Consider the following 23452-nt stretch of genomic DNA (forward strand, 5'->3'; position numbering starts at 1 on the left):
TTTGGCAAACATATCCCAGTTCTGTTAAGTTTCCCATGCTGCAGTGCATATGGTGGCAATAATGCAATCTGTTAAAATTTTCAGCAGTTAGACATGCAATGGTAGCCATGCTTTTCCTACCTACTTACAAAATTATGGTACTTGGGGCAGCTACGTTTCGATATAGATACATATAAGAGAGATCACCATCATCCAACTATGTTTTGGGAAAGGATTGCAAGTAATTCCATTGTGAAAGTTTCTACTGCTTCCATAAAATATTTTTGCTTATTAAGAAAAATTTAAGATTTAACATGGATCATCAAGTGAAGACAAAAACCTTAAAACATGTAATCAATAGTTCCCGAATATAGTCTAGGTAAAGTATATTAACAGGAAATTTTGCAATATTCACTGCATAAGCTTCAATAATTCTCCAATAACTTGTATGTTTAGCTAGACCATGCTTTAAGCACTGGATTCCTTCCAGGGCAGACTAAGGGACTATGGATTTTGTTTAAGATTAATTCATACAGCAACATCACTCCTCTCAGAAACCTAAATCAGCATTTTCACATTATAATGCAAGTTTTTCCTCACTTAAGTTTATCATGTTCAACACAAAGCATTTGCACTTAATAACTGCATGCGATTTTAGTTTTAATTTTTTGAAATTTAACTCTGTAGAGTTGATTTTAAAGGTTAAAAGAAAAAACAAGTCAACTGCAGTTTGCAGTCCATGCTTATAGATTCATCAGGCAGACACCAACACAATCTTAGTTGCCAGTTAATTTCACTAAGAAACACATTATTATTTAATGCTATCTGTATTTAGCACTCCACCTCAGATCTGTAGAACTGCTAGCAGTGCTGCCATTATGTATTCGAACAATTATTCCACACAGTGTTCACATCCAGTAACCTTTTATTGCACACAATAACTTAGGTGTGAAAAAAAGATGAGATTCATTCTAATTTCCAAACAAAATCATATGCATTACCCAATTTTATTGAAGAACTATGCTGATACCAAATCTTATCACTTGAAGCATACTACTGCCCCTCTGGATACACAAAGCTACCCCCCCACCACCACTTCTCCCCAATACTGCAATACATTCAGTTCCTCAGAATTCACCACTAGCTTCTTTAAAATTCTTTATACAACAAATAGTGGCAAAATCAGGACAAAAGCTATTTCTAGGGAAATCACAACATATATATACACACACATGTTGTGAGATATATATACAAGTTTCATCCAACATTCATGAATTTTTGTGGCATATTCTCCTTTTCCATGATAAGAACTATATTTGCCATAGTAAATTTTTAATACACAAAACCCCTTACTGTTGTATTTTATAACTAATTAGTACTAACAGTCCCACTAACATTAGTCCCACTGCAGAAAATAAATTGCAGCTCTTCACTATTTGAAATTGTATTTCTTCACCCCAACAAATGTCGGTTCTCTTACACTTCTGGCACCCCGAAACAGACTTCAAAACTTCTGCATGAAGGATCCATCAACTAAAGGTTAATCAATCGACTTAAGTACAGAAAATGATCAAAACAAATGAAAGGTCTGAATATATTTTTTTCTACTCAAAATATTTGAAACTCATTTTAAGACCATCTTTTCACTAAAGGAATCACTTTCTTTACCTTCAGAACATTTCTTAGTAGAATATTTAATGCAGTCTTCCAGCCAGCTACAGGACTCAACTTATTCAAATGAAGCTAAAATACTGGCTTTACTTCAATTTTAAATACTGTCAATATTTTGATTCCCTGTTTCTAACACTGCAAATTGTACATCTAGTATGTATGTCATTAATGAAACCATAAAGCCATGCTATCCCTTCCAAAAGCTTTTGGTACCAAAAATTTGTAAGATGAATTCCACAGAAATATGCTCAGGTTCCATCCATTACTCCTCATCACAGGATTCGCAATTTCTTACTATTTACAAGGAAGCATCAAGTTTTTACATTGCCCAACAACCAAAATACAAACTAACCCTTCAGACGCAGCTGCAAGCATTTAAAAGTATATTAGTAAGTAGAGGTTTATTATTTTTTTCCTACCACTCTTAGAAGATAAATCCAGACAAAAAAATTAAAAGTTTCAAGCTTGAAAAGTACAACACTCATAAAGCTAAGCTTCTTACTTTCATCTGTCTTGGAGAGGTGACTACTTACAGATTTGGCAGTTGCAGAAATGTATTGGACAACCATCTCACGTTTTGTGCTCAAGTCTTTATCTCTTAAAGGAGCTTTACGTTCTTCATTTAGATTCATGTCTTCCTGTAAAGAAACAGACCACACAACATCAAGATTCTATTTCATGCTTTTTATTAGTCTTTGTTATTTTTATACTCCTTTTCTTAAACAAACGACTCATTTTTAAACAAACAGAAGTGACTTTTCCCAGCTTATCTGCCTTTCAGTTTGTTTAATTCTGAGCTACCCAATTTTCTCATTTAGTTCTGTCACTTCAAGTGTTTGCGGTTTTCAAGACTTAGCCAAAATTATAACTGCATCAAGGGTAGTTATGATTAATGAAATTTGACTCAAGAAATAAAACTAGAGGACAAAACCAAAAATTCTACACCTCAAGTTGATCACACAAGTGTTAACTCCTGTGAAGTTCCTATGTTTTTTATAAAATCTTATCACAATGGACACCATTCCTGCCCTATCTATTCAGAAGGCTGTTATTACATAGATTATTAGTTTGTGGCAGGGGTAGATGTGAATGTGTTCCAACTGACATATTTAAAGAAAACATAAAAATCCAAATATTTTGCTAGATTAAATCTAAATATGCCTGTTTCAACTTAATAACTGATTAAATACATGTATTCATCACTAGTCATGACTCGTCTTGCCATTAAAAGTCAAAGTAACTTCAGATTAGCAACTAAGACCAGTAAATATTAGTGTAACACCTTACTAGGTAACAGCTTTTTCAAAAGAATTATTGGTCTCGAAGACAGACCTATTGTCTGCTTCAATTAACATTACTTGGAAAAGTTAAAAATTAATCCCTTAATCTAACAAGGAAATCATGTATTAATTAACGCTCATCCAATCTGTCAAAAGAGATTCACACTTCATTGAACAGAGCAGAGCTACCCAATGGAACAGGACAGTTCTTAGGCCATACTGACTGTGTGGAAGTTTACAACAATTTTGAAGAATGATACAGAAAACAGCATTTCCAACAATACTCAAAATACTGCATTTCCATATACTTCATGGATCAGCACCAATGTGCATGGCAGAATTAACACACACCTACTTCAAAAGTTTGTTTCTGTATTACTAATAGAAAAGCTTGCTTGTGAGGGCAATCAGAAACCTTGACAAGTGATCCTAGGACAGAAAATACTCTATTCAAGACCACATAAAAATTCAGCTTTCTATACATTAAGATTTTATTAATAGAAATGACTATTTTCCAAAGGTATTTACTTAAGTTTATTAAAAACTATCCTTCAACAGCAGTATCTCACTATTGCAACTAAGGTCTATAGAGGTTATGTTAATGAAGCACTCAACAGCTTAAGATTTTCACTTTTGGCTTTTTGCCTTTGTTTTCTCTGTAGAAGTAGGCCAAGTAATTTAAACATATATAATATAAGCATTCGATGAGTTAATTGTTTATGTGCCAATTTAGACAGGTCTATCAGGCCTATGCTATGCTATGCTCTCCCAAGTAGTTAATATTTCCAAAATGAACACATTTGAAAATCACTACGACATAATAAATGCCAACATGAAAACAAATTAAAACCTCATAAAACAATGTAGCACATCATCTTACCATCATTTTTTCAAAGAGATCCATAACTTCTTTTTCTGATAAGTTCATGCAACGCTCATCAACAAGTGCCTGGGCAAGTGGGATTTCACTTATAGAAGGTTGAGAGTCAATAGGATGCTGAATGAGAGGTTTCTCTTTTTTCACTCCTGATTTTCTGAAGCTTGTTATTCTGTCACGCTGCAAAAACATCCATTTAAAAATAAGCAGAAATAGAAATACAGGAAAGCAGCCAATTACATGGCAGTAATACACACATATTTAGTTAATCCAAGCAGCAGAGTTAAAACTCAAACTGAACTGTTTAGTAAAAATATCCTAACATTCAGAGATTACTTCTCATAGAAAGACAACATTTAAGGTAAATTCATGACAGGGCACATGCAAAAGGGATATAAATATTTCTCACAGTTTCAAAAGTATACCATCTATGTTAAGGTCTTAGCATTTCAAATTCTTGAGTTCATCTTCTCACATTACTCCCTAGTTATCCTGATAGTGAATAAATATGGTACCACAAAGGTAATGTCCAAGCGTTCCTTCACCTGAAGAGCTATAAGTCTTTGGAGGACAAGTGAAAAAGCCAGCGTTGGGAAGGAGGTACTCACAAGTTCATCAGGCTTATAAAAAAATCCTGCTAAAGTAAAATAAAGTTTGTAGAGGAATTAATGCTCCAAGTATAGTTCACAAATCCTTGAAGTGTTTTTGAGTACGGACTCCTGAAATTAGTGCGTAATTTTAAAAAGCCAGGTAATGGATTACTTACATAGAAGCAGCCATCCATAGTTAAATACCCACAACACATTAGTAAAAGCATATCAAACAGTCTGCAATGACGTTTCACTGGTTAAGGCTGACTTGTTTTATGCCTTGTACCAAACCCCCCACCTTTTTTTTTTTCTTTTTTAAAGCATGCTTACTCAGTTAATTTGTTAATATTGAAAACAACCAACAAGAGCACCTTCCTTATAAGGCCATTTATTACTGCATCAGTAATATATAACTGTTCTGAACAGAGTCAGAATTTTTTTATTTAATAATACTGTCTTTAACTATATATATATATGTATGTTCATTTTAAGAACATTATTCTATAGCAATTTTTCTAAATTAACTGTTTGCATCAACAAATACTAGTGTATTTGTTCCAGGCATTGAACAGCCTTATGAAGATGTGCTTTCATCTAACAGCAGCTTATGTAGGGTTACCAGTATCATTTATAGCAGTTATTGCAATCTCTGTGAAGACATGTAAACCAAGATTTATATTTTCTATAACTAAACAACCTCTGTGAGGTGTGAAAAGTTTATTGCAGTATTTTGTTGTAGGAAATTTGATTTGGTTTAGATTAGTGCAGCCAGGAGTGGGGAAATTTGACCAAGTGCTGTGGAATATGGGGAAGAAAGATTCTTTCTTTTTTGGGGGGAAGAAAGATTCTTTCTTTTTTTTTTTTAATTGTTTTCTTTCTTTTTCTTGGTTTGTTTTGCTGTTGGGTTTGTTCTGTTGTTGTTTTTTGAGATCCTACAATATTAGCTTAAGTTTTTGAAAGGAAAGTATCCCTAGATAAGCTGCATGTCCTTCAAATTTCTTTGGAGGTATTTTTTGGTTTTTGTGTTTTTGAGGGGAGGGGGGTTGGGTTTGAGTTTCCTTCTTCCTTAGAAGTCTTACATTTGTGGACAGAAACACATTACCTACAAGGATACTGTTAATGTCTTTAACGAGGCAAGAGTTTTACTTTAATCCCATTTTTTCCTTATAAGAATAGTTTACATTTTTAAAACTAATATGAGGGCATAGCCTATTGAAAAGGCCAAAGATGACTTAATGCCTGAACGGCAGCATCCAAAATGAGCCAATATACATCAAATGCAGTTTTACTGTTCACTTACATTAAAAAGCCCATTCACCATTTAAAAAAAAAAAAAAAGCCATTTAAGATCAATTTCAACATACTGTGACCTGTTTCAAGTATACCTTATTAACAACAAATCTCTTTAATCACATTGCAATCATGTGATCAACTTTAAAGCCATAAATGAATCTTCTACATGATTACTAGGTACAATTTCTTAATTTCAGGCATGTAAGTGATGATTAACTAAGTGGCCAGTATGGCTTAACTATTACATATAGAAAATAAGAGTTTATAATTTTGCTGAAATCAATTTTGATATAAGTTTCTGTAAGAATAGTTTACAACAGGTTTCAAAGTATTCAGAATTAGAAAGTTAGTGCTACTGAATACAAACTTTCTGATTGACAAACAGTATGCACTTATTATCCAAAATGGTTCCACTTGAATCACGTTGCAACTAACTTTGAAGAACCACTACAGATCCTTTATTGTTAAAAAGGAGGTCAAGAGAAATAACACCTGAACTGTTGAATAACAGTTTCAACATATCCACAGTATTACTAAAGTATTTAGAATGTGGTTAAAGAAGCTTCTCCAAATAGACAACATAAATTACTCTTCTTCAACTGAAATTACAAATCTTTAGGAATAGTAACTCAATTTTCTGAAATGTAACACTTAATATCCTTATAAGAACATGTTACATTGTCCACAACATTTGAAGTAAAATAGCATGCAGCGTGGAGTTACCATTGCAAATTAAGGTGTTACAAAGACCTTACCACATCATCTGCCAAAGTTTTTATTTGAATATTCTATTAAAAAAAACAAACACAAACACAAATCAAAGAAAAAAAGACAGCGTTACCTACTGTTTCAGAATAAAGAAGTCTGTATTTCATGTACTCTAACATTATAAAGCACTTGAAATTTCAGTAAGTGATCTAACAAAACTGCAGCTAAATGAGCATGGAATCTACTGCATTTTATGTGAAAAAAGTAGGCTTGCATCCCATTTCACCTTGTCTTTTGACTATTTAACTCATGAACCTGAAACTGTATAGCTCTAGCACCCCCACTATTTCACAAAAATGCCGTAAGATCTCTTAGAAATCTTTCAGAAACAAACATGGACTACTGGACTTCAAACAGAGTCAGCAGATAGTTGTATGACAGTCTCAGTTTTGACAGAGTTTTTGAGACTTGGAGAGTTGAGGCGAATTTCCTGCACCGTAGCTTCTTGAGCCTTCTGCCAGTTTCTCCTTAATACTGAGTAATGTAAATTGATAGATGAAAAGCCAGTGTACTGATGATGCACAAAGCAGTCACTACTACCTCTCCCTCCCTACTACCTTCTCACTTTTCCTTACCAGCAGTAAAATCCTGCTGACAAAGATCACCAACGTTACATTTTTACTCGCACCCAAAAAAGCAATCTATATTGCATACCAATATCAATAATCATATTGAGGAAGCATTCAGTTAATAAACATTGCTCAATCTACACCAAGCAGTCATGAATGTGTAATCAAGGTTTAGACTTCAGGGGTGGGGTGGGGGTGGAAGGGCGGGGGGTAGGAAATCCAAAACAAAAAGAACTGCTGTGTATGAAAAAGTGTGGTAATTGATCCATAATGACACAACCCTGCAAGTCACTGGTTAGGAAACAGTAACCCTATTTTCTTGGACAACACCATTTCAGATTCCTTGGTTATGCTCTCACCAGCCGAAATTATCAAGGTGCTCCTAATCAATATCCCATACCACTGTGTATTAACACAGTGGATGAGTTCGATGCTACTGGGAATGAACCTATCACTGTTCAACATACACCACACAACATTTTACTCCCCTGTGTGGATATATGCTCCTTCTAATCTTACTTTCTGCCTCTTGGATACAGTTGTCAGTATTGTATTTCTGAAACAAAGAAATCTGCAAGACTATACAAATAGCAGAGGTGGCATCAAGGTGGAAAGGAGGGACCACGTGTTCATACTCCACAAGTATAATGAAGACAAGCATTCAGAGGTATCCAGGACGGCGTGGTGGATTGACCCTGGCTGGCAGGTCAGTCCCCACCCAGCCACTTGCTCACTCCCTCACAGCAGGATCAGGGAGAGAATCAGAATTGCAAAAGCAAGAAAAACTCATGGGTTGAGATAAATATCGTTTAACAAGTGAAGGGGGGCGGGGGGAAGATAAAGAAACAAATGATGCAAAAGTCATCACTTGCCACCAGCAGACCAATACCTACCCAGCCTCCGAGCCACTGCTACTTTGGAAAAAACTCCTCCTCCCTGCCGCCCCTGGTTTTATGGCCGAGCACAATGTTGTATGGTATGAAGCATCTCTTTGCTCAGTTTGGATCAGCTGTCCTGGCTGCGTCCCCTCCCAACCTCTGGGCCACCCCATCCTACTCCCTGTGGGGGTGGCACACTAAGAAACACTCAGCCTCGACATTGGGCAAGCGCTGTTTTAACACTGGTGTTTTACCAACACTCTCTTGGTCACAGATCTAGAACACAGCACCATATGGGCTGCTATGAAGAAAATTAACTCCATCCCAGCCTGACCCAGTACTGAGAGCTAGGATAAAATCTTTTTTCTCTTACTACTCCAGATGTTGACACCAACCTTTCACCTTCCTATCTGCCGTATCTCAAACCTCTTCCTTACAGCTACACCTCTCCTGTATTTTTGTTACCTGGACTTAGTATGGTGTTTAAAAGAGGAAGTAATACTCTAATCTTGAAATAAAAACTAAGATGTCCTTGCTCTGCTAAATAGACATTTTCTTTAATTGAGATTATTGAGCTAGAAGTCCAAATGAAGTAAAGCCTAACTATGACTTCAATCCAGAGACAGCTATGTAAGCAAGAAGTTCTAAAACTCTGTATCCGTCTTAGCAGTCACTTGTACTAGAAATATTTTTTCCCCTTCTCATTTAAGTACTGTCAATCTCTCCCAGAACCTGGAACAGGATAATCTACTCCATTTCTACATTTATATTGCATTTGTCACTCAAACTCCTCTGGGCAAAATACAGAGTACTAAAGCAAGGTACCACACAGCATTTCTTCAGACATCTCAAGCTCACTTCCCAGATCTCCTTACGGTGCATAAGCTACATCGCTGCCAGTAGCTACTCAAGATAAGCAACACATTTAACAGGTAGAAGAGAAACTGCAAGCAGCTGGAGGCAGAGGCAAGGTAGTTATGTACCTGCAGATTCTCATTGACACACTATTTTGACAGTCTCTTACACTAACAAAGAAATCGCACTTCCAGCCTGATTTAAGAACATAAACCACAAGTAGTTTACCTCCCCAGGAGGAAGTTTAAGATATTGCAGTTTTGTAGTCAGACCTCTAGCATTATTCTTTCAGCCATGTATAAGACAGCCAGAGCATCAGGAAATGAAAAGGAATCGATCCTTTCCTAGCCTGTTAAAGACACTAACTCCCCAATTTTTAGAAGCAGCCCAAAGGCAGAAGTTTTGCAAAAATCTCTATGATAAAACATTTGCAGATAAGGGATAGCAAATTAATATTTATATATATAAACACACATACAATTTAAGACGGCATCATATCTCTCCTAGTTTTTAATATCAACACAAACCATGGAACTTCATCAACTCCTATATCAAAGATCTTCTTCTTATGATTTACTTAGTTCTTCACTTCGAAGACTTAAGTGACTAAGTTTCTCCCTTTCAAACATAGTCTTTCCAGTCCATCAATAGTTAAAAGTATCACTTTCTAATTACTACTCCCAGTTTTAGTTTACTGTAAATATTCCACTACTTGCATAAGTACTGTCAGATCATGACAATAAGGCACACACAAAAAAAAAATCATAGCATATAATAATGCAACTGCATCACATTATTTTTTTATCTTAAAAGGTCAGTCTCGGCCATGTTAATATTCAGAGTAATTGAAATCTTGCACATAAAAACAGTAGACAGATTTTCACCATAGTTCACTACATTTATTGGTATGAAAGTCACTATTTCCTCATTCAAGGTTGGTTCAGGCTACTGCAGTAACAATGTCAACATTCAAAGAATTAAACGACTTGAGATGATTGCATTAACTTTTAATGCAAAACTCACAGCAAGTCTACTTTTTCTTGAATCTTCCTCTAACTCATGTATTAATAAAACTTTCCAGATGACTTGAGTTGGCCATGAGTTGTAAATCAAGGTGCTTTTACATGGGTTGGTTAATCTTTCCATTACATGTAAGTATTACTTTGCCATGTTCTTAATTGTTACACTCAAGACTGTCACTTCTACCACAAAAATAAAAACAAAAGCAACTCACCATTTACCACATGTATAATGAAACAACGATCAGCTGGGTAACTTCTAAACTTAACAGCAATTTTCTCTCTGTGGCACACTGCTCAGGCAAATCGTGGTGTGCTGCAATACCCACTTCTGTACACATGCTACAACGGCAAGTAACAGCTCCAACTGCTACTAGCAATCCTAATTTTCTAGGAGTAACAAAGAGAAACTTGACTTTCTCTTAACTTTCTTGTTTTTAAACTAAGATGATACAACTGCTTTCTATACTTCACCTGGACTACAACACCTGCAAAAGACTCTGTAAACTTGGCTCAAGGATAAGTGTCTTTTAACTGGCTGCAAATAAATTTGCATACAGCCAGGAAGGGAATAACTTCTCATATGAGTACCTGAGCCAAGAGAGTTTAAAGGGACAAAACGCAAAACTGATTAATATCTAAAGTACAAAAAGTTGTGTGCAATTTGAGTCTAGGTCTTATAACCACAAAATAGAATTTACTCCTACAACCTCTGTTCTTCAGGACAGATAACAAGTAACCTTCCCAGACAAATTTAACAATCTGTTAACATTTTCACTTTTGTAATTAAATGTAAAAAGGTACCTAGGAAATTGTGAAAAGATACCCGAGTCACTAGCTGATGTGCAGAAACTAGAACTACACACTCATTTAGGACTTTCAAGACCTTCATCCATGACAAAGTATACCTGGCATTACTAATAAAATTAGTAAAAATATAATTCACAAAATGTTTGCTTTCTAGTAATTTTTCGGCCCTTCAAAGAGCATTCACCATGCTTTCCAAAAAGAACTTGAAATGACTGTTGTAATCCATGAGGTATATCAGAGAGTTGAAATTAGAAAAACTAATAGTTTTGTTACTATTTTTGCACATTTGTATTTGGTCTATATGACACCACATGGAAAACTCTTGTTTGCTTTGCAGCTGTTCACTTCCCAACTTCCTTAAATATGTGTTGTTTAAATTATTAAACTAAGGTTTAATTTATAACCTGAACATGAAGGTAAACAGTCCCTGGGACACAACAAGGGGAGACCAAGGAGCTTGTGAACACCTTACACCAGGCTGCTAAAATGAAGCTGGAAAGTTATTCATGTTGGCAGCACAGAGGTAGCACACAGAGAGTCAGCGCTGTTAGACGAGGATGACAGCCATCTTTCCGACCAGGAAGCCGCCTGGTTTTCCCCGATTACTCTTTTTTGCCCAGGAGACTGACCATCCAGAAATGAGCAATACTAGGAAAAGAAGTTAGATGACAACTCATGCTAAATAAAGCCAGAGGGTCACCCAAGTTGGTAATTATTAACAGCAGAGGGCACCAATACTTCAATCATAGTGCTGGAAGATTGAGTGCCTCAGTGCTGCTCCCAAATAGGAGGGAGGGGGCAGAGGCACGTTAGTCATATTGGACACTCACCCTCACCAATGCCATTGTCTGATCCTCAAGGGATGAAGGAAAGCGGTACCTCCACACCATCTCTCTGTGCAAGGGGAACAGAGAGACCCTAAGGAGCAATCTGGTCTGACTAAAAATGGAGGTTGAGAGAAACAGAGACCGCTTCCTCATTTTTGTCTGATTTGGCAGAACACTCTCACACTCCAAGAGCAAATGGACTGCTCAAAAAAATGCATTTCTCCAGATTACTTCAAAGAAGCCTTTACCAAAAAGCAAATTGATTCAAAAGTTGAAAAAAATAACTGCAAACAAACTTAGATAACCTTAATTTCAACAGTTTTGTAACTGAAAATACAAAGGAGTTGAGGAAGACAATTCAACTAACATTGTTTTTTTATTTGTAGCTCAAACTGCCATTACTGTTTTGAAAAGTTCATTTCAGCCAATAATTTATTGGTGTTCATGGATAAGGAAGCTTTAAAAATCAGAGCAAAATTAAAAGCGTCTTCCAAAAGCAGCAGTTCCACAGCAGTCTAAGCCAACAAACTTGCTGGTTGTGAGACAAAAGGGCAAGGGCGGCACCAGGACAGTCAGTAGTCAGATCAGCTTAGACTATTGTAGAAACAATTTCAGAAAGCCTTTTAGAAGAGGCAGTTTTCACATTAGCCAGCGCAGAGGCAAAGTTCTGGCATTTTCCAGAGCTACTGCCAGATTCCAAATATCCTCCATCAAGTCTCTGCACCAACCATATCAGATAAGTTACCATCACTAAAGCAGCACAGGAACAGGAGAGTTTATAGCAGTTATGCTACATGAGTGGCAAGTTCTCTATACAGCACTCCATACAGCCAGGATCTGCTTGTTATTTTGATATCTAGTGATCACAGAAGACAGGTTTTCCTTTGAGCATCTTGGAAAAACATCTTGTAACGGCATAGCATGCTTTTCAGTATACACAAACACCATGTCTCTTCAGGATGCTTTACAGCTTTTAAATTCCTCGCTTAAAACTATCAAGCAACAGTTTGCCAGTTAAAACTTTTACAAACTAGACTTTTGAAAGAGCCAAGTCATAATTCCATTCATAAATTTCACAACAAACAAGAATTGCAATGCTGCTTTTACGAAGCGCATATAGCTTACTAGCCTCAATATGCAGGTTTAACGTTCTGGGAGATATGTAGTTAATCAAGATCTTCACAAAGGCTAAGAGACATGGCAAACCCTGCCCTTAGAGATTTAAAACTTTTTATTTTAGTTTGAAGCTTCCATTTTTATTCAGAAATGCTAACCACTGGTTTTAATATATAATTTAGAAATGCATGTAGCATTATATAATCATTAACCAATAGAAAGTCTTGTATGACACATCTTAAATTAAAAAGAAACCCAAAAAACCCCCAGCCATGACCCACACAAGTAAGTAGGTACAAAACTCCACAGCTACATGTCCTTAAGGCCCAAAAAGGTATAACTAAGAATCTTCCACTTCAAGCATTCTGGGTAGTCTGGCAAACCTCTGTAAAATAAACATAGCAACAGAAACTAATACACAGTTTCTGCATAGGAACTTGCAAGTACCTCCAGGAAGACCTCACATGTTACGTGCAGTGTCTCAGTTGCACTAGAACACATAAGTATTTGCATAAAGAAAAGAAGGAGGTCATATCTGACAATATCAAGAGAGCATATGGGACTGCACCACTTGTCAACAGAGTAAATGGGGAAAAATAAGTAAGGGAATTCTACTTCTTCACGTACTTGAATGGCCAGGCTAAGCATATACAATGTTGCCATATACATTTTATTTTTTGGGTCATCTGCAGAATAGCACTGCATTTATTTTGGGCTTAAACAATTTCACTTCCAAATCTAATAATCTTGGTAATGAATATGTCAATGGTCTTTCTTGAAGAACACTGTATTTTAAAAAATAGGATTCAGATAGCTGAGTGCCAATTACATTTCATGCTTTGCTTGATAAGTAAACTTACTTGAAAAGCTGCACCTCCTAAACTTCCTTTAGTAAAATGCTAGTGGACTAGAAGTGCATTGGAATAATTTCAAAAATCCTTTGATACACCCACGTAGCTTTCTGTACATGTATTTGGTGCCTGTAAAAAGTGCCAGATATAGAATCATAGAATCATTTAGGTGGCAAAAGACCTTTACGATCATCAAGTCTAACCGTTAACTTAACGCTGCCAAGTCCACCACTAAACCACATCCCTAAGCACCACATCTATGCATATTTTAGATACCTCCAGGGATGGGGCCTCAACCACTTCCCTGGACAGCCTGTTCCAATGCTTGACAACACTTTCCATGAAGAAATTTTTCCTAATATCCAATCTAAACCTCCCCTGGCACAACTTGAGGCCATTTCCTCTCGTCCTATCACTTGTTACTTGGGAGAAGAGCCCAACACCCACCTCGCTACAACCTCCTTTCAGGTAGTTGTAGAGAGCGATAAGGTCTCCCCTCAGCCTCCTCTTCTCCAGGCTTAACAACCCCAGCTCCCTCACAGCTGCTCCTCATAAGACTTGTGCTCCAGACCCTTTACCGGACACGCTCCAGCACCTCAATATCTGTCTTGTAGTGAGGGGCCCACAACCGAGCACAGTACTCAAGGTGTGGCCTCGCCAGCGCCGAGCACAGGAGGACGATCACCTCCCTGCTCACGCTGGCCACACTATTCCTCATACAAGCCAGGATGCTGTTGGCCTTCTTGGCCACCTGGGCATGCTGCTGGCTCATGTTCAGCCGCCTGTTGACCAACACCCCCAGGTCCTTTTCGGCCAGGCAGCTTTCCAGCCACTCTTCCCCAAGCCTGTAGCATTGCATGGGGTGGTTGTGACCCAAGTGCAGGACCCAACACTGAGCCTTGTTGAACCTCATACAGTTGGCCTCAGTCCATCGGTCCAGCCTGTCCAGGTCCCTCTGCAGGGTCATCCTACCCTCCAGCAGATCAATACTCCCACCCAGTTTGGTGTCATCTGCAAACTTACTGATGGTGCACTTGATCGCCTCATCCAGATCATTCATGAGGATATCAAACAGAACTGGCCCCAATACTGAACCCTGGGTAACACCACTTGTGACCAGTTGCCAACTGGATTTAACTCCATTCACCACAACTCTCTGGGCTCGGCCATCCAGCCAGTTTTTTACCCAGCAAAGAGTGCGCCCGTCCAAGCCACGAGCAGCCAGTTTTGCCAGCAGAATACTGTGGGAAACAGTGTCAAAGGCTTTGCTAAAGTCCAGGTAGACAACGTCGACAGCCTTTCCCTCATTCATTAAGTGGGTCACCTTGTCATAGGAGGAGATCAGGCTGGTCAAGCAGGACCTGCCTTTCATAAACCCATTCTGCCTGGGCCCAATCACCTGGTTGTCCTGTACATGCCATGTGATGGCACTGAAGGTGATCTGCTCCATAACCTTCCCTGGCACCAAGGTCAGACTGACAGGCCTGTAGATCCCCAGATCCTCCTTCCAACCCTTCTTGCAGACGGGTGTCACATCTGCTAACCTCCAGTCAACTGAGACCTCACCAGTTAGCCAAGACTGCTGATAAATGGTTGAAAGTGGCTTGGTGAGCATTTCTGCCAGCTCCCTCAGTACCCTTGGGTGGATCCCAGCTGGCACCATAGACTTGTGACTGTGTAAGTGGTATAGCAGGTCGTTAACCATTTCCCCTTGGATTATGGGGGCTTCATTCTGCTCCCCATCTCCGTCCTCACTATTAAAGACTGAGGGAAAGAAGGCATTAAGTCCCTCAGCCTTTTCCTCATCCTTTGTCACTATGTTTCTCCCCGCATCCAATAAAGGATGGAGATTTGCCTTAGCCCTCCTCTTGTTGCTAACGTATTATATATTTTATTAGTATTAATATACTTTATTACACAAGAAGCCATCTGTCCCAGTGGTTGCTATTGTACTGGTATTGAGCAAGATTACTTGTCAGTATCTGCATATTCTGTTTACCACACCTACAGCAAGCAAATCAATCAATTTGGGAGAAGATTACAAAGTGTTTCTTCCTAGGAAAATAGACTGAGATCACTTGCTAAACTAGTCACTTGAATAGTTATTGGATCAACTTCTAGGACTTAATTACAAACGAACACAATATAGCTCCTAGTGCAGTAAATGGATTGTTTAGATGCTTGATATACTGGTTGCATGCCGGTTGCTCTTCTGCCAACTGGGCCTGTCAGTATATTCAGCCCTGTATCTCTGCTGCTTGTTTTTAAAAAATGCAATTGTTTGACTTCTAGCTGAGCTTTGGGCTTTTATGGAACTCGGCTTTTGCTTTTTTTGGTATAATATTATTGTAAAGTGCTTTGCAAACATTCTGGAACAGTTAAACTGCAAAAACTATGTCAAAACAATTCTTGACATAGTAAGTGCAGACTTTATCTCAATTTTACGCTTAGATATAAGGCGTGGATTTGAGCTCTTTGCTTTCAGTGTAGCAGCAGAACAAAGCCAGTTTTGCTGGATAGCAATACTTGATGTGTATCAAATTGCTGTTCATCTTCCTTCCTTGTTCCAGGCTCTCCTGAGTGTAAGTGGCTGATCTTTTCATTCGGACACATTGCGGAGCTGAATGAAAGCTATTATAAGCTTTCTACTTATACTGAGTTTGGTCAATTAAGAGTAGTGAGAATAGGCCTCCTCCTTTTATACCTCACTTCCTAAAGAGACACACCTCTTTTACTGTGACAAGGTTCATCTTCACTCTTACTGAAGTGAGGTCTTCGTTTGGTTTTACCTTTTTATAGACATGCAGCCCTTTTAACTACAACTATACACTTTGAACCTGGGATTAATCTTTTGTTGAAACCTAGGTTTTTCTTTCAAGATGAGCAATGACCAGTTAACTTGACAGCGAGAGAGTTCTTTTGAACTCATTCTGAAAAACAAAGCTGAAATGCTTTGAGAAACTGATTTGAGAAAATTCTTCAGTACTTTCACACTTTTCCCCCCCGCCCATTCCTGCTTACTTGCTTCCTGTTTCACAGTGCATGCAAGTATAGCCTAATACCCCTGTACAAGTGACAGGCTCAATTTCTATACACTTTTCTTCCTGTTACAGGCAGAGATAGTTTTGGGAAGATTTTTAACTGAGCATGCTGTTGGTTTCACGGACCACCTCTTGCTCTTGCGGGTACAGTAAACTCTGCTACCATTTGAGGAGAGGATAAAACTGGTAGAATGTATCTGTTGGGAGAGAATTGATACTTAAAAATAAAGCAGAAGACCCATAAGAAGTTGCTAAAGTTGACAGAAAGTCTATACTATGAAGAACATGATTGGATATTGGGCAGCTCCTTGAAAATGGAGTATTTTACTTTTGATAGACTTTGAGGAAGGGAGGATGTGTATTTCCTTTGTTTGGGTTGTTTTTTAGATAGTAAGAAAAACCCCACAAAATCCAACCAACTGAAACACAGCCCACAAAGGAACTGGCAGTAGAAGGGATGCTGCAAGCCAAAGAAGCAGGAATTACTTGTGAACATTATTCATTTTGTCTGTACCCAGCAGTCTTGGAACATATGGTCACAGGGATCATGTCAACAACTTCTTGGAATAATGTTGTCTGTCTTCCAAGACACAGACTTCCTAGCAAAGAGCAAGGATTTGATCAGAGCAGTATTTGATCCCTTCATAAAAACAGTTGATGGCAAAGTTACTTTCTTCTCCCCTAATACTAAACGATATGATACTAAAACTTGAAAAAATGAGCGTCCTGCTTTCGGCTGGGATAGAGTTAATTTTCTTCCTAGCAGCAGGCATAGTGCTGTGTTTTGGATTTAGTAGGAGAAGAATGTTGATAACACCCTGATGTTCTTAGTTGTTGCTGAGTACTGCTTATGCCAGTCAAGGACTTTTCAGCTTCCCATGCTCTGCCAGGTGCACAAGAAACTGGGAAGGGAGCACAGCCAGAATAATTGATCCAAACTGCCCAAAGGGCTATTCCATACCGTATGATGTCATGCTCAGTATAGAAACTGCGGCGGGGTTGGCCGGGGAGGAGTGATCGCTGCTCGGGGACTGGCTGGGTATCGGTCGGCAGGTGGTGAGCAATTGCATTGTGCATCACTTGCTTTGTATATTATTATTATTATTATCATTATTATATTGTTATTATTATCATTACTATTTTACTTTATTTCAATTATTAAATTGTTCTTATCTCAACCCAGGAGTGTTTCTCACTCTTACTCCTCCAATTCTCTCCCCCATCCCATCAGGGTAGGGGGAGTGAGCGAGCGGCTGCGTGGTGCTGAGTTGCTGGCTGGGGCTAAACCATCACAATGAGCAATGCTGCTGCTTTTCCTTGAGGAACAGAAATTCTAGATTGAGTAATTTCAGCATGCATGGACCATAATGTAACTCAACAGTCAAAGCATATCGGGTAAAACTGAATTTATAGCTACTATGATACACACAAGGGCTTTCTGTTCCTTTTCCTATTCTTTCCTGTTTATAACAGCTTCCTGAGAAGGTTATTTGTCCTTCAGGGAAGTAGGAAATGAAGCAGCATGCTAATAGAGAGGAATTATATTGTACATAATGAGGAAGCCAATAGTATCATTTGGCTTCAGTACAGGTGAGATTCCCTGTTAAGAACTAACAGGAATTCAGGAGGATTACAGATGCTTGTAATGGGTTACAGAGAATCTGTTATCTTCTGCTAAAGGAGAAAGTAAGCAAAAAAAGATGGTTTATCATAATATTGAAGTGCGGCATGTGCTTAGGTTAGCCATGAACATTGACATGAATTTTATAAAGGTTTTCCCATAAATTCACAAAACAATTGTTTTTAAATATAAAATGTTAACTGATGGGATCACTGCTTATAAGTCATTCAGGAATTAGTTTGAATCACAGAATACTGTAAACTAACCTTAATGGATTTAGGAAGCCTGTCTTATCCACCCAAGTTTTGTCCAAAGTTCAAATGTGAATGCATATTTGTAAAATTTGAAAATGAAAATTGTGTATCTGTTTTACAGATGGAAAGTTTATCAAAGCCTTCTGCTGTACCCTCCACCTTTCTAGTTTGGGAATGCCTCCACCAAGCTGTAAATAAACTGGAGAAGGAAAATGAAACTGCACTGCCAGAAGACAGTAGAATAGTAGAGAATGGAAGGTTGTAAACGTTAGAGAGACTGCAGCAGACATTGCCTGGTATATTTCTAGCTCAGCCAAGAAATTGTGTGCTGAATCAAAAGGGATTTTCCTCACATCACTTTTTTCTGTTGATGAGAATAAAGCAGTGGGAGATCCACTTGCCATAGAGGAATGGAAAGGAGGAACTGAAGCATTTCTAGTACAGTGGATTGCCTGGGAGCAACAGCTCTGCTGCCCCATTATATAATAAGCCCAAAAGACAAAGAAGAATCTGGTTTTACGGGAATTAAGACTGGCAGCAGTACCAGAAATAAAGCACTGTACTGACACCAAAGGCAGGATAAAATCAGTTACTAGGTGCTTCAGTGTTGAAGATTTGGTTGCAAGTCTGGTTATAAACTACCTTCTACTAATCTGTCATATTCATTAGTTCACTCTGAATCCATGAGTGGCTAAGGCTTTTACAAGCAAATACTTGCGGTGATTATGAGAACAGTTCTTCTTGTATGTAGATTTTACTTCAGTGTAAACAAAATTAGATAGAAATGCTACTGTATGGCTTACAAAGAGGGACAGACTCAGGCTGAAGTATCTCAGTTAATTTAAGTTAGTGTGCTAACTTTTGAACTTGGCCAGCTGACACGGGTTTACGCTTTGAGTTTCAGATTTTGTATTTAAACCTTTTGGTTTTAATGTACCCTCTAAATGTGGCTGGCACAAAAATTAAAATGTGTATGGCATCAGTGTGTAAGCTTAGGCTGATATGCTGTTGTCTTTTTTTCTTTATGCAAATACTTACTTGTTCTAATGTAACTGGAACACTGCATCTAACAGTCTCAACTATTAATAACTGTCAAGTTCTCATCTACTCATGCACTCACACTATTACAAATGCAAACATCCAGCACAGTTCCATTACGAAGCCACAGTCTTTTGGAAGTTACTTCAATTTTATAGGTATAAAAATAATTCACAGCAGAAGAACATTAAGAACCAAAACGTAACAGGAAAGCAGGAAACTATACTGGCCAAGAACTAACTACTTGTATCTGTTGTGAGAAGTCTAGAATCTAACGAATCTCATGTTGGCTTAGTATTTGTTCCTCACAAAGCTACACTCATTTAAAAAAGTAAACCACAGGCATCTTTAAAGGTCATATTCTAACAACCATCATTAGCTCTTACCATAGTAAGAAAGAATAATAGACTGCAGAACTAACATTTTTCCTGACCAAAGTACTTATTTTGTCTTGCTCAACCATCCCCAAGAGACCAATGTGAATTTATACAGAGCCAGTTGTAAACACATAACTAACTAGTTGTGACAAAAAGGTACCATCAAGAACATTTAAGGTCTGTGGTTATTTCCTCTCATCTTCATGCCTAAATATGTGTTGCAATGCATTTTTGTTAATGGGATCTCATACAGGACAAAGTTGTTAACATTTGACTAGCTAATCCCTGAACAAAGAAACAGGAGAGAATGGGCCTGTGTACCTTCAAGCCAACCTGTATCCACCAGTACCTTTACTGCTACCCCTTGGCCTACATAACCTAAAATCACAGTTGCTACTTTACTGGCTGTACAGCTACAGTCCTGTAGCTCCAAGTGTTGGGATTCTACAGCACTATTCCCTAGCTGTCTCAAACTTAACTTTTGTATTTAGAAATTTGTTCTAAACTGCTAGGTAGCACTTCTCTGCAAGTTTCACACTCCTCGAGCAAGTTCTCCTGTATTTATTCTCACATAAAAGGGTAAACTAAATATGTTAATTTGGTTTCATTATAAAGAGATAAGTTCTTATTTCCACTACAATTAGGAGAGCAGTAAGAGTATATTTGTTAAAAAAAAAAAAATATACACACATGCACACACACACACATCACCAAGGAATAGAAGGCATGTTTCTTTCCAGTTACATTTTTTTAATCAGCTAGTGACTTCTATACTTTCAAAACAAGTTTAAATACACTTAACTTATGAAGTATAAATTGAAAATATTTTTAGTAATAAAAACATTTTTCCATGTTTGATGTCCTCCATATCTGATAACACTATGCAAAGAACACTTACAAGAAGCAAACATGCATCACACATTCAGCATACCTAACACTTTCTCCAGTAATACCATCTTGTCTCCAATGATTTAGTCTGAGGATCACTAAAAGGACCAAGAAGGGAACCTTACAAGAAAGCCACCTGTCACATGCACCACCCTGAACTTCCTCTTCTCCCACTCTCCCCCAAACCAGTCTGAAATTAATCCAAACCCACAGTTTCCTATTTATGCAGGAAGAGCCCATATCTATTAGAAACTCTTAAGACCTTTTTTTTTATATGTATAGATATATATATATAACAGAGAAGGCGTGGTGATATTACAGCATGCACTACACCTTAAGAGCAAATATTTTCACACCCAGGTGGACCAAATACCTTCAGTAGCTGTATCAAACCACACATTTCCCATGTGTGGGCTTGCTCCAGAATTGAACTTCCAAGGTATTTCTCATTTTCTATATATCAGTTGAGTTTATTATATCACAATGTAGGTTACGATATAATTTAATTGCCATAGCAGATCCTTTTCAGATCTGCATACGATGTGCTGCTTTCACACCACGTCCATCTAAAAGCAGACACAGTAATAATTTAATAGTACTAATGGATGAACTTTAGACAAACCAATGGAAAAGAAGGAATTCTTGTGTGCCATAACACCAGCCTTATTAGTTCTAGCAAATAATCAAAGAAGAATAAATATACAGGAGGGGTTTTGACTGGTTCATGATCTTGTTTGTCCCACTGCTACACAAAAACTTAAGTCAGTAGAGCACCAAGATGGGTATGAAGACTGCTTAAGCCCACACTGCTGCCTCAAAAAAGCTGATTTTGAATTGTCACCCCTGTCTCACATACAATTAATAGTTAACAAGTAGAATATATTCGCTTTGCAGACACTGTTAATACTACTTTTGTCAAGCAAGATTCTGCTTATCTACTTAATAGGAAGTTACGCTTGAAAGTGGGAAACTTAGAGGTGCTCAGTCCACCAATACTGTAAGAAAACGCTACTTGATTCACAAGACCTTAAGTAAAAGATCAGTTTGATACAAAAATAACATGCAAGTTTAAGACAAGTTAGCTTTGTGTACCTGCGACTTTATAAATTGCTACAAAAATACTAAAGAAAATGTTTCAACTGTTAATCTTCTCTCAAAAGTATCTATTCTACCACGACAGCCCTTTATAATAAAAAAACTTATCTTCTCCAAAATGAAGTTACTGAATGATTAAAAAAAAAAAACTTACTGAATTTAAAGAACAGCCATGATATACAAGTTGTAAGGAACTGCGCAAAAACATTCATTTTAGTAATTTCCTAACTTCTTGTGGTTTTAAGGTTGAACAACTGATGAATAACCCACTGAAATTGGCAGTTGCTTCAGCAGCAACTGCAATCTCTTGTTCTACTTCATCTCTAAACTTGGACAGGAATGAAAAGAATTAGAGGGAAGTTATTAGCTATTATTGCTTATCTCTAAAGAACTGCAATTGATGCAGAAAAGGTGAAGTCATCTTGTAACCCACCCAATGTTTTTAAGCCTATCTTTTCCTTCTACTGGGTCATCAGCAATCACAGTATCATTAGCATGCTTTACAGGCTATTTGTGATATAAAACCAAAAGTTCATCCTCAATAACTTGGACATTCAGCACCACAGGGCTTAAAGTCTCAGAAAGCATCACTTCTATTTGATATGCACACTGTCAGTTCTCACTGTAAACGCCTTTCACACTGCCTTGGTGGAATCCACTTTGTTTGCAAAGCTTCCTGTACTGTACAGAAGAGCTCTACAGTTTTGTCTTACAAGTAGCATTTCAGGAAGTTTAATTACCACAAGCAGATAGGCTTATCACTGTATCTATCACCTCATTTAAACGGCATCAATATCAATTTACATTAAAAGTGTTTACCTAAATATCAGCACCAAGCATGCCCTACTCTGCCATATTAGAAGTAGTGCCTATCAGTATACTTTTCAGAACAGAACCAAGTTTTCCCAAAACATTGATTTTACTCTTCAGCAATGGTTGTGCCGTAACTAACTTCAACTGCTGGAATATCTTCAGTTCGATCTAATAGGCCAAGAGTCTTCTAAAACGCAAGCATTTCAGTTCACTTTTTCCTCAAGCATCCACTTGAAATAAGAATCCTCTGCAGGCATGCACTGATTTTATTCGGAGACACTATGATCTCAAATGTAATACATTTCAGTCATTTGCCAAAAATCTCAGCTCAAACTGACTCATAGTTCATGTATGCAGTATACAAACACCTAAGCAAGTCATGTGTAATGAGCACATTATCTCTCCACAGGAGAATGATACCAAACCGCCTTAGGAGTCAAAGGTAGGCCCGGTAGCACGCAGCCTGTCTGACAGTGACTGGTACTACTGGCACGCAATTTAAAGCACTCGTTAACTCCTGCACTGATATGGGTGGAGCAACGTAGCTGGGAAACGTATCCTCCCAAGCACACTGAGTTTACTTCTGTTTTTAAGCTAACTGGTAAAAGCTTTTACTCCACTCTCTGACACTAGCTTATGGCACATTAGTCAGAATGTTGAGTTCATAGCTTTTGATTCATCTCTAAGCTCACGGGTTTTAAAGACTTCAGTATTAAGCACAAACAATTTCTGCTTTTAAAACAAAGTATGAGTTGCTCCTTGTTGGATGAATCACCAAATCCATTCGTTCTCCACCTAAATAGGCTCTCTCTTACCCCTAGCAATTTATTTTTGATGTTATACAAGATCTTTCTCCTAATCTGCTTTTAAAGACAGCATCACACTCAGAAGACAGCTACAAACTAAATTTCTGAAAGGGGCTAAGTGGAATATCTATCACTG

The 23452-nt window shown here is 37.8% G+C and overlaps 1 protein-coding gene across 1 annotated transcript in view; it reads right to left on the reverse strand.

The window, feature by feature from the left end:
- DIAPH2 (diaphanous related formin 2) overlaps positions 1 to 23452 on the reverse strand; it is a 249543-nt gene that overhangs the window by 221696 nt on the left and 4395 nt on the right. Inside the window, exons 2-4 of the mRNA XM_075720412.1 lie at positions 6446 to 6478; positions 3811 to 3987; positions 2184 to 2288 (exon numbers count right to left, since the gene is read on the reverse strand). Coding sequence (XP_075576527.1) covers positions 2184 to 2288; positions 3811 to 3987; positions 6446 to 6478 — 315 coding nt within the window. The remainder of the gene's footprint in view (positions 1 to 2183; positions 2289 to 3810; positions 3988 to 6445; positions 6479 to 23452) is intronic.

The sequence above is a fragment of the Pelecanus crispus genome, chromosome 13 (assembly GCF_030463565.1).
Source record: "Pelecanus crispus isolate bPelCri1 chromosome 13, bPelCri1.pri, whole genome shotgun sequence".
NCBI lineage: Eukaryota > Metazoa > Chordata > Aves > Pelecaniformes > Pelecanidae > Pelecanus > Pelecanus crispus.